This window comes from Camponotus vicinus, unplaced genomic scaffold (assembly GCF_025532165.1).
Source record: "Camponotus vicinus isolate PSW18456_S1 unplaced genomic scaffold, iyCamVici1.0 SCAF_5, whole genome shotgun sequence".
In the NCBI taxonomy this organism is placed as follows: Eukaryota; Metazoa; Arthropoda; class Insecta; order Hymenoptera; family Formicidae; genus Camponotus; species Camponotus vicinus.
The window spans coordinates 3,459,958-3,472,069 of record NW_028141977.1 but is presented as its reverse complement, the minus strand read 5'-3'; the positions used below and the strand labels follow the sequence as shown (position 1 = coordinate 3,472,069).

General features: G+C 35.4%; 1 protein-coding gene across 5 annotated transcripts in view; it reads left to right on the top strand.

The window, feature by feature from the left end:
• Positions 1-12,112, top strand: part of Sns (sticks and stones) — a 298,003-nt gene that overhangs the window by 209,107 nt on the left and 76,784 nt on the right. For 4 of the 5 annotated variants that reach the window (XM_083099161.1, XM_083099162.1, XM_083099160.1 and 1 more), the window contains exon 2: positions 10,161-10,304. The exons of the other annotated variant lie outside the window; for it this stretch is intronic. In XM_083099161.1, coding sequence (XP_082955287.1) covers positions 10,161-10,304 — 144 coding nt within the window. The remainder of the gene's footprint in view (positions 1-10,160; positions 10,305-12,112) is intronic. 5 annotated transcript variants of the gene reach the window in all.

The window sequence follows — 12,112 nt, the reverse complement described above, 5'->3', positions numbered from 1 at the left end:
TGTTTGCGTTTCTTGAAGCTTAATTGCGACATTATATTTAATACGTCCTGGCGAATACATCATGAAGAAGATATTACATGCGGGAGAAAATAGAGTTGCAGGAAATTCTCTCGTTGACGGGGATTATATTTTGGCGTTTCTGCTCCGATAGCCACTTTATATCGTATATGTAGACATCTATCATAAATCATAATTTCTCATCGGATCAGACTGCACCGCTGCTTTATAACCGCATAGAGCGAAAGCCTTCGACCGTGAAGAGTCGCACGATCTCAGTCGACCGTGACTTATAGGTGCCCTGTATAAGCTCCAAAGCAAACATCTATTCGAGGAAAATCTAATATCTAATATATACGTAGTAACACGTTTCACCTGTAACCTGTCACATATGTATCTCCTGTCAGGATAGCTTTACTGATCAAGAGGTGCATCTCAATAAATTGCTCAAATACGACTTTAACAAGGTATCTTCGTTTCACATTTTTTGCAATGCACAAAATGCTCTCTCTCTCTCTCTCTCTCTATTAATATATTTTTAAAATAAAATTCCATTTCGCGCCGCGATGCGTTAATTTTTATTTGATCTGTGTAAATCTCTATCCGTAAAATTTAAATCTTATCGAAGATTTATAATTTATACTAGATATTTAAATATATATAGATTCATAAAAACTTTTGAGCAGCTTCTTTGCGTATTTGGCTCCATTCTAGCCATTATCGCATTCACAGCTAGCACATTCATGGAACTCAATTACTACAACGAAATTACACAGTGGTGCGACTAATTACGCAAATCGATGGTCTAGGGCTCGCAAGGAGCCTTGCCTTCGCTCGATACGGAATAAGACACGTTTCTTTGATAATATCGAGCGATGTCGAGCGGAGGTTGCTCATTGAAATTCTGCAGAGATACGGCTCGATATACACTATCTTCTCTCCAGTTCACTGCATGTCTCGATGATAGATGGAACAAACGAGGTCGCTATTACATTTTGACGGACACATTGAGCTCGTAAAGATATTTCTAAATTTACGATAAAATTATGTATCTTTAACTAGGAATCTATTATTAAAATCTACGCAAAAACCATCTCCGTTAGCAGAATATTTTTAATGTACAGAGTGTCCCAGGATTATCACATCATCTGTCAGATTCTTGAGTTTATTTAGAGACGACTTTTCCTCAGCGAAAATGTCGAAGGTTATCATCATTTTTTGCAAGTTTCCAATTTTTGCCATCATATATCTTTATAAGCTTCAAGATAAAATTTTATTAAAATAAACTCTGCCTGAAATTAACTAAAGAATATAATTTTGGTAATCTTTTAGCTCTACAAAGTTTATCTTGAATCGCTTGTAACTCGGAAGTTATTGATGAGCCTCGACATTTTCGCTGAGAAAAAGTCGCCAAATGATCTCAAGACTCTGCCATTAGCAAGTCGTGCGGTGACCCTGGGACATCCTGTATAATAATCACACATGCTAATATCATAAAATTAAAATCTCATAAAGAGGCACATATTTCATAATAAAGTTTGTCAGAAATGATATTTTTAATTAAACGATTTTGAACTATTTTTAATTATCTATAAAACAAAAAAGAATGTTACAATAACGCATAAACTATAGAATCTATGAAAGAAACATCATTTTAAATACCCGATTTTAATCATGCGTTTATTATATTGAACGGTGCTGAACGATTATAAGGTAACGAGAGAAAACACTTGCAAGGTTTATTTCGAAAATAATTATAGCCGATACGTCGATATTAATATACAGACCGAATAGGAACGTGATGATGATCAATTATATCGCATATCAGTCAATCATTGTATCGGCTACCCTATCTACGCTTGCATTGTTTCCTCCGCGCCTTTCAATGTGTTTCTCACTAATTTAAAATAATAATATACGAAACATGATTATTCATGGCATTTGTCTATTTTGACTAAACTAGAAAAACGGCAAACTGAAAGTAATCTTATACCTAAGTTTAAGTTATATTATTTTATTATATTTTATTATTTATTATATTGTTATTTATTATTATTATTTATTATTTATTATATTATTTATTTTTTATTATATATATTATTAATTCTATTATTAATAATATATATAATAAAATCCTTTATATATATAATATATATAATAATATAATAATATAATAATATATATAATAATATATATAATAAAATCCTTTATATATATTATTAATTCTATTATTAATTCTGACGATTTTGATTTATAGTTTTCTATTCTTAGAGACCGCATAGAAAATAATTATCAAAATAATTATCAAAATAATTATCAAAATAATTTCGAGAGAGCAAATGACAGAGAGGTAAAATGATCATAATGCAATTGTAGCTAAATATTATAGATAATTATGGCGCATGAGCCGTACTCGAAAAAAGATAATGGAGATATTTTCTGAAATACCAGTACCCTACCATGTACCAAGAGATATCCAGTCGCCCTTTTTACCCTTATATCGGCGCAATCTGGCTGGAAACTCCGGCGCGAATTCCCGGCATAATGTAAGCGCTCGTTATAGTCTTTTTCGCTGCGAATTACCGCGGCTTATTCGACGAATATTCTCTCGGACCGTTTCGTACTTTAATTCGAGGTCAGAGCCTTGACGCGCTCCCAATAATTTTCCACGAGCTTACCTCGCGCCTTTCCGTGAGAGTCCCCGTCCAGAAAAAAAGGTCTATATACTACGCGACGAAGTGGATGGGAGTGGATGGGGATGGCGTCGTCTTTAAGGAGGCTCATACGCTTTCCCGCTCGAAAGAGAAGAGTCGATACTCAACCGGCTGCTTTTGTGTCACGTAAACGAACGTCCTCATTTCGCGTGCGATGCGCCACGACCGAACTGAATGAAATCGCCGACGAGGGGGGGAAATCGGTACGAAAGGACGGGCTCTTTCATTCCTCTTGTTCACGAGAAGAGAGCGGAACCTTTCTTGCAATCCAGATAAAGGTGAATTTACGTTCGAACAAAAGGAAGAATCACGCCGGATCGAAATTATTTAAACCGAGTTCGTTCGAATCGAACGAACGTTTTTGCGTGGACTTCGTCCTCGAAATGCGCGGCAATCTTGTGCATCGCTCTCCGATTTTTTCGTGATCTCTTGATTCTCGTCTCTCCTAGTGACGAAACGTCTTTCGTATACTTCAATGTGATTTTTTTTGTATTTTTGATGCAGTAGGAGGACGTAGCGCGCCTATTGGTTATCTTTAATCTTTTGTAGCGTCGAAACTACATCTTCCTCAACATTTTGGTATTAGAATTTTCGTCTCCAAATGATCTCAGGAATCTACCATTAACGGCTGATTCGTTAAGTCTGGGACACCTTGTATATCGATATCACATTTTGCACGGAAAAATTTATGCACATCTCTGGGAGATTTTTGACATTATCAAAATTATGTAATCTTTAGTTTAAAACCATCTTTAAGAGAAAATGTGCCGATTTCTTCCACCGCAATTGGTCAGCTGTTCGCTGAATCGTTACCCATACGATTCATCTTTTTTGGCTTAGACGACAAATCGTCGAAAGCGTAAATTCGCCTTAAGACTGAGACTTGAATGCGGACACAAAAGCTGGAAAGAAACGGCGCGGATTGAATTAGATGTCGTCGTAATGCTGGAAATTGTATTTTCGAGCGTGAGGGAGAGACGGAGAATCGTCTTTTCCCCTCAGAATAGGAGAGCAAGAAGAGGAAGGGGGTGGAAAGAGATTCCGCGTCCTTCCTTCATTTATGCTACCTTTTCATTGCAAATATACAGAGAACCCGCCCCGATCGGGACGTGGAAGGCGAGAAATACGGGATTTGTTTTGATGCCTGCGAATTTTACGACGTTAATGTTTGACTGGCGAAATATGGGCGATAGGAACAACGGAGGATGTTTCGAGGTAAGCGACAATCTTGAGGGTGAATGCTTCCCTTTATCAGGAAAACACACTTATGTTTCTTATACATTCAAATACTTGGAACGAAGCAATCCAAGTTCAATCAAATACTCGGATATACGTTTCGCGATTTCTCATTTTTTTTCCTTTTTCGTCTGCGCCAGAAGCACATTTCCTCGCAACTAAAATTAATAAATAGGAACGGATAAGATCGAGCGATGAATAGAGGCTTGAGAAATACGTCAGTTCTACCTTCCCTCGAAAAATCAGATGGAGGGAGAAGCGAAGGTGATTTTATCGAAAATTCCGTGAGCCGGATCCACGCTTGAAATTCTAATGGCGGGAAGGAAGCGAGATCTACATAGAATTGCCCGTAATACGGTGGAAAGGTAAATATGTACGGTTCTCGCGCGGACGGAAAAGCCACCGGCAACCAACGTGTTTCAGGGGAGGATAAAAAGACGCGCACTCGCTCAATAATTGATCGGCGCGACGAGGCGATTAATCGCGGAATTTATGCGGACGTCGATGACCCGTTATGTACCTCGCCACGTACCGGGCGATACCTTCGTACCGATTGAAATAAGAATGAGAGACGCGATTTAATCCGAGCCCGTGCTGAAATAAACAGACCGGAGGAAGAGTCTGAACTATGTAATATATACACGGGATGTTCCGAATTCCGTCGCTGCGCTTCCTTCCGCTCGTGGATTCCTCCCAGCAATTTGGAGTCGATTCTTTCCCTTCGCCAAAGTCTCCCTCGTCCTCCGTGCTTTTCTTCGGGGAAACTTTCCCGTCTCATTTTATGTAGGCAAATATTTTTGTAATATCGAATTAAAATTTTCAACCGTCGAAATAACATCCGCCCTTGATTCCTGTAACCTTTTATTATCAATATTTGCGCGCGCTGAAAATTATAATTTCTGCAAATCGTCAGTTTTCCGATCGTTTAAAACGCGGAATTTATTTTTACTCGGGACAAAAATTTACTGAAAATGTATACGACCAGCTGCGGTGCGTAAAGTTGCGTTACGCGTTGCAGGTTGTACGGGAAAAAAGTTGCGAAGCCAATACTCGCATATTTCACGCGGCGGATTTGCGCCCTTTCTTTCGTTTTCTCTTTTTTGTTTCTTCTTTTTTTAGAATCGCGAGATATTTATTTCTCTCTAGGCCGATTATGCGCGTTTTCCGCTCTGCATCAATTAAGAATCCGCTGAAAGCTTTCGCGCGTTAAGGTAAATTTTACTTAAGCAATCAGCCGACTCTTGTTGCGTACACACCTCGGCACTAGGTTTACTCTGCGCATTTGTAGAGGTATGTTTATTACACTGGTAATTATATGTCGCCCTTAAGCCGGTTTACATACATTCGGCGTGATATAAAGTATTTATAACGACATTTTAAGTCTTATCATAATGGATACGTTTGAAAAGAATTCATTTATTATTTATATTTGACTTTTTTGTCATAAGAAAAATTCAAGAATCAAGGAGATTAAGAGATTTTTGAAAACAAAATCTTACAGGTTGAAAAAAAATGAGCTGTGCACACATTTTTAACCTTTCACTAAAAATGCATCTCATATGCTACGTTCTTTCTTTTTCCTTTTTTTTTTTTGGAGAAAATTTTAAGGTTTCTCTCATCCTTTTCTCATTTAATTTCGTTGCACACATTTCTACTTTATTAATAAAAAATTGTAGGTTCGATTGAAAAGACTGGCCAATAAACAAAAAAAAAGGTTAAAAATTTTTTTAAATCTTTTATTAATAATAGCAAAAAATTTTTTATTAAATTAAATAAATAAAATAATTAAATAAAAAAATTTTGCTATTATTAATAACAAGTTATTTATATTTTAATCGAAAATATACGTTTTATTATTAAATGATAAGAGTCACACATAGACAGCTTTTAATTTCGATTCAATTTTTCACGGAATGAAACATTTATTCCGCAAGTGGAGATAAAGCTGATTTTTTTTTCACTTATCCCACCTCTTTGTCTCAATGAAACTTTTATTCAGATAATGCCGGGGAGCTCGTACGATATGAACTCAATTATAAAAACTTTATTTTCATATTTCTCGTTATTCGTGTGTTTTCGAACTCTTCGACCGCGAACGGTCGGTCGGCGTCGCGTCGCGTCGTTTTAATTCGTTCTCCACAATCGCGGCCAATCATTGAATCCCTTCGGACCGAAATCCGAATGTCGACCGTCGGTCGGTCCGTGCTACAAAATTAAGCGACGCCCGTCGAAACGCGTTTAGATCCCACGATCGACCGGACCGGTTCGCCTACATTTTATTTGACGTTCATGGATGGCGGTATTGCGTAAATTCGTGGACGGGCCAGACCCAATTTACACGATTCACTCTGAACGATCATCGCGAATGAATCATTCCAAGTGCGTGTGCGTGCTGGGTGAAACGTGAATGTTCGCTTAGGCGCGTCATCGCAAATCCACCATCAAATGCGACGCGTTTCGCGGAAATTAATGGCCTTTTGAAAAATATAAACACGAGAGATACATAGGGATTTGTTCGCATTCGGGAGCCCGCGCCATTGATTATATAACTCTGGCTTTTGTAATGGCATAACTAAATCGCTCGTTTCGACAAGGACATTGTTTTGAGGCAATTTCGTCAATTTTATAGCAACCACGAAAGTAGCATCTGCGGGGAAATAAACTTTTGCAGAATTTTAATAAATTACGTATATTTGTAATGTGAGAAAAAAATCCAGTCTCTATAAGAAGTATAAAAGTTTTCCACCGATATTTTTATGCTTCCAATATTTTTAATATCGCAATATTTTTTTTATTTCAAGAGAGTGAAATTTAAATGTAATTTATATTGTTGCCATTTTTCAAGATACTACGATATTAAAATATATATTGTCGAAGGAGAAGCCCTCCAAAATCAATATTGCACTTTATAATAAAACTGTTCAAGAGAAGTTAATATTTCTGCGCTCAAAAAAATGCAACTCGCAACAATAATTCATAATCTGTGCCAAAACTAACATGGATTCATGACAGTACCTATGTATCGATGCGATGATGAATGATAGACACATGTCCCTTTCAGACAAAACACGAGTACGGTAAAGAGAGACAGAGAGAGAGAGAGAAAGAGAGAGAGACAGAGAGGGAGAGAGAGAAAGAGTTGAGGTATTGAAAAGCATTGTTGATTCAATTTGGCTAAAAAACGAGAGCTATGCCGTTTCCGATATAAACGATTCAATTGTAAATCACTTCACATAGCCTATACCAAGGCTTTTCATTTCTGCTGCAATATGTGTATGTGTGTCGATTTTTCGTGATAAGCCGCCAGGTGGAAAATGTTTGTCTGGAGAAGGACAGAGACAGATTTTTGTGTATTAAAAACTGATACATTAATTTTTTCGACATAAAAATTCCATGTAACTTATATAACATTATATTTAGCAAATCGAGGCGCGATTGTCAGTCGACGAAAGGGGTGGTTCGTCGCGTGAATTCGTCGCTAGTATTATTGTACGCGATTGAAAACAGGATAGAGGTCCCCTTGCAATGCATAACCCGTCCCGTGCGTACAATACCGCGTTGCGGCGTGAACGCGGAACACCACACGTTACAGGAATTATCGATCATATCGCAGCCAAACCGTCCGATTACGTTGATTCTTCCAGCGGCGGTATCGGTAAGCTTAGTGGCTTGCCTGACCACTAACATTATTAGCATAATTGTTCTCTCTCTTTCTCTCTCTCTCTCTCTCTCTCTCTCTCTCTCTTTCTGTCTCTCTCTGAGTTCTTGGCGAAGTCTAATCGATCCGACGTCAGCATAAAGGAGCATCGCTTGGGCTGCTCAATAAGACGGAGGAGTAAAGGAATGGGAGAGGGATGGGGGTTGCAATTAGAACTTCATTCGCCTGATAAAAATAAGAAATTACTCCAATCTGGCGATTACTTTACCGGTTCACCGGCAACTGGAAGCATGTAACTGATATGTATGGAATATCTTCTTCTCGTCTGGTGTATAATAATCAGCGGTACGGACTAAAAAGTGGTAGGGTTTAATAACACGATTAAAGTTAATTAAGCGAGACGATGAGACGCAACGGCAAGCAAATTACGAGCGAATGACGGAATCGGAAGTGAATGTGCCGTCACGCGATAAATGCTGGATAACCGAGTGGCTATTAGTACGCCACGCAGTTATCGATCCCGAAGTTACGAGTCTCTAACTGAAAGCTCTTGCCTCTACGCTTATGTATTTTACCATTAATTGGCTGTTCACCCCTTTTTTTTCCTTTTAAACGAATGATAGTTTTAGAAATCGGGAAAAATGCGTCTTTATTACTGTATCTTTTTATTCCATGTGATGTCAGATTCCCGATTAAATATTTTATATTAACATAATCTTATATTTAATTTCCGAAGGCTAAGCGCTCGTGTAAATTAGTACTCTTTGTTTCAGATATATGAGAGTCTTCCATTTCTATTTTTATACATTTTCAAATATAGAGAAATAATCTTTTCTGTTCGCTTTTACGCTTATGTATTTTACTTGTGCATTAATTGGGTTTACATTTTTTTCTTTCTTTTAAACGAATATGATAATCTTAGAAATTTAGAAATGCGTCTTTAGAACTATATCTTCTTATTCATTTAATGTCAGATTCTCAACGATTAATTAGTATTTTGTTATATTTCAATTCCAAAGGCTAATGTAAATTAGTATTCTTTGTTTCAGATATATAAGAGTCTTCCATTTTTCTTTTTTATATTTACATTTTTAAATATAGAGAAATAATCTTTTTTGTTCGCTTTTATGATTATGCATTTTACTTGTGCATTAATTGATTTTTTTACTTTTTTTTTTAAACGAATATAATACTCTCAGAAATCTAGAAACGCGTCTTTATAACTATATCTTCTTATTCATTTAATGTCAGGTTCTCAACGGTTAAATATATTAGTATTTTATTATATTTTAATTCTCCAAAGGCTAAGCGCTAATATAAATTAGTACTCTTTGTTTCAGATGTATGAGAGTCTTCCATTTCTATTTTTTATACATTTTCAAGTATGGAGAAATAATCTTTTCTGCTCGCTTTTACGCTTATGTATTTTACTTGTGCATTAATTGCCTTTACATTTTTTTCTTTCTTTTAAACGAATATGATAATCTTAGAAATCTAGAAATGCGTTTTTAGAACTATATCTTCTTATTCATTTAATGTCAGATTCTCAACGATTAATTAGTATTTTGTTATATTTCAATTCCAAAGGCTAATGTAAATTAGTATTCTTTGTTTCAGATATATAAAAGTCTTCCATTTTTCTTTTTTATATTTACATTTTTAAATATAGAGAAATAATCTTTTTTGTTCGCTTTTATGATTATGCATTTTACTTGTGCATTAATTGATTTTTTTAAACGAATATAATACTCTCAGAAATCTAGAAACGCGTCTTTATAACTATATCTTCTTATTCATTTAATGTCAGCTTCTCAACGATTAAATATATTAGTATTTTATTATATTTTAATTCCAAAGGCTAAGCGCTAATATAAATTAGTAGGTACTCTTTGTTTCAGCTGTATGAGAGTCTTCCATTTCTATTTTTTATACATTTTCAAGTATGGAGAAATAATCTTTTCTGCTCGCTTTTACGCTTATGTATTTTACTTGTGCATTAATTGGCTTTACATTTTTTTCTTTCTTTTAAACGAATATGATAATCTTAGAAATCTCGAAATGCGTCTTTATATATCTTTTTATTCACTTAATATCAGATTAAATATTAATATTTTGTTATATTTTAATTCCAAAGGCTAACGTAAATTAGTTTTCTCTATTTCAGATATGAGAGTCTTCCAATTTTTGTTTTTTATACATTTTTAAATATAGAGAAATTTTTTTGCTCGCTAATGCAACTTCTCTATAAAAGTATGCAATAAATTTGCTTGTAGAACGTTAATGAAACTCTTAACTATTCGTCTGAATGTGCGGAATCGATTATCGACGCGGATATAGCAGATAACCGGTAAATTTCACGCGGACAATTTCCGCGATGTAATAAAATCTAATTTTATAGTCTACGGCGCATCTCATCCCCTATTTTACCTCACCTCACCTCATCCTTTATCGAAGCGGTGAAACGCTCATCGTAACACGCGGAAACACACTCGAGCTTATCGTCCCTCCGGGGGACGCGCTTCCGAACCGAAATCATCTTTATCTTTCTGTTACAGGCGACGGCGGACAATATTTCCGGATTAGGCCGAGCAACAGTTCCGTGCTGGAGGGCGGCGAGGTGATAATTCCTTGCGAGGTGGGGAACCGAGTCGGTATCGTCCAATGGGTCAAAGACGGATTTGCCTATGTCATACAGCAGAGTGAGTTCAATAACTTGAAGTATAAGTTATTTCTCTTTTCCTGCAACGCGAGCGATTTTCTGGAGCCATCAGATTCACGCACTGAGAAAAATCGTTTGATTATATCAACAAGACGTATATGACAGAAGGCATTTTGGTTAAACCAAGCAGAATTTCTAGTTATCACGATAAGACTCGATTTTTTGTAACTAGAACGTTTAATAGACTTTACTATAAGGATTTGGTTAGTATTTTCTAGTTGGATCTATAAATCTTCTTGTTATATTAAATAAACATGAACACAGTGATGCATTTTTTTTTGCAAATTTAGTATTACTATCGAAAAAATTTGGTAAATTTAACAGGAAGAAATTAATCATACTCATCTGGTAATTCCTAAAGGAATTTTGATTCGTCCATTTTCAACATATTGGTTGATGAATCTGCCCGATTCTTTTTAACTGATGCAACCAGATTTTTTCTCAGTGCGTCGATACTTTTCATGAGGAGATATTTCTCCGATGAAAATACCGACCAACGTTATTTATCGTTGGCGATAATTTATTAATTATGAGATACCAAGAGAATGAGAATTAAATTTCAATATTGTTAATAACTGATAAAAATTTCATCCTTCATTTCGTTATTATTTTTTTAACTCGTTCTTGAATTTAATTTCAATCTCGAATAATGAAGAATATATTAAACACGCGATAAAAATTATTATTATCCAATTCTATTCAATTATATTATAATTATAATTATAATTATATTATTTGAAGAGTAACCTAGCTGTTTGCAGTGAGAATTTTGCTGCAGCATAGGCGTGAATTTCGCAATTGCAACATATGTAGCGCATAATTTTAATTTAAAATAACATTTATTAAGGCATTTTATGAAAATGAAAATTATCTATATAACTCCCCATGCCATATCTACATCTGGGCCGCAACAATAAATCCACTTGAAAAGAAAATAGCTCGGAAAGCGCTGTATTTGATATAAATGTGTATAACAAAGGTTAAATACGTAATTGTTATCGCGAGGGCGCAAACCGTGTACGTTAAATTTGGTAAAGACAGGTTGTTTTGTACTTGCACAATTAACGCTTCGGGAAAACCGCTCTAAATCCACCAATTAAAACCACGCACAACAAAAGCAGCTCATGTATTTTCAATGGGAAATTGTGTTTTCGTATTACCAGGGATTGGTTTACACAGGAATTTTCGGAAATACATTAACGCGTTAATAAAGAACCGCCCGTGTTATTCTGTTGTTTCCTACCTGATTCATGGATTTACATTATAAGCCGTACAACGTTACAATAACACGTGCAGTGCATACACAGATGTAGACCTACAGTATTATAGTCTTGTGTGTATTGAATTTTAAGCCCGATCTTTTCGAATTGAAATTCCGAACATTTGTCATTTCCTTTCCAAAAAGAAAATTTTTCTAGAATCTAATAAAGCTTTAAAACACAATCTTCTCCGACCCAAAAATTCGTAATAGAGACAATCGTTTTACTAGAATTTTCTTCTTAGAAAGTAATATCTTACTCGACAAATTTTCGATTTATAAGAGATCAAACATTTGACAAATGCAATTACAAAATATATTAATAACTTTCGAAATTTAAATAACATTTACGTGCGTTAAAAAAAGTTTGACAAGTTTGACAATAAAGACTGATAAATCATAAAAGTTTCATTCTTGTAAATATACATCTGACGTAAAGTGACTTTTACGATCTTAGCAGCGATGTGGATTTATTATTTAAGCCTAGTTGTAAAAATATGTACCTACAACAGCGAATGGACTATCGACGC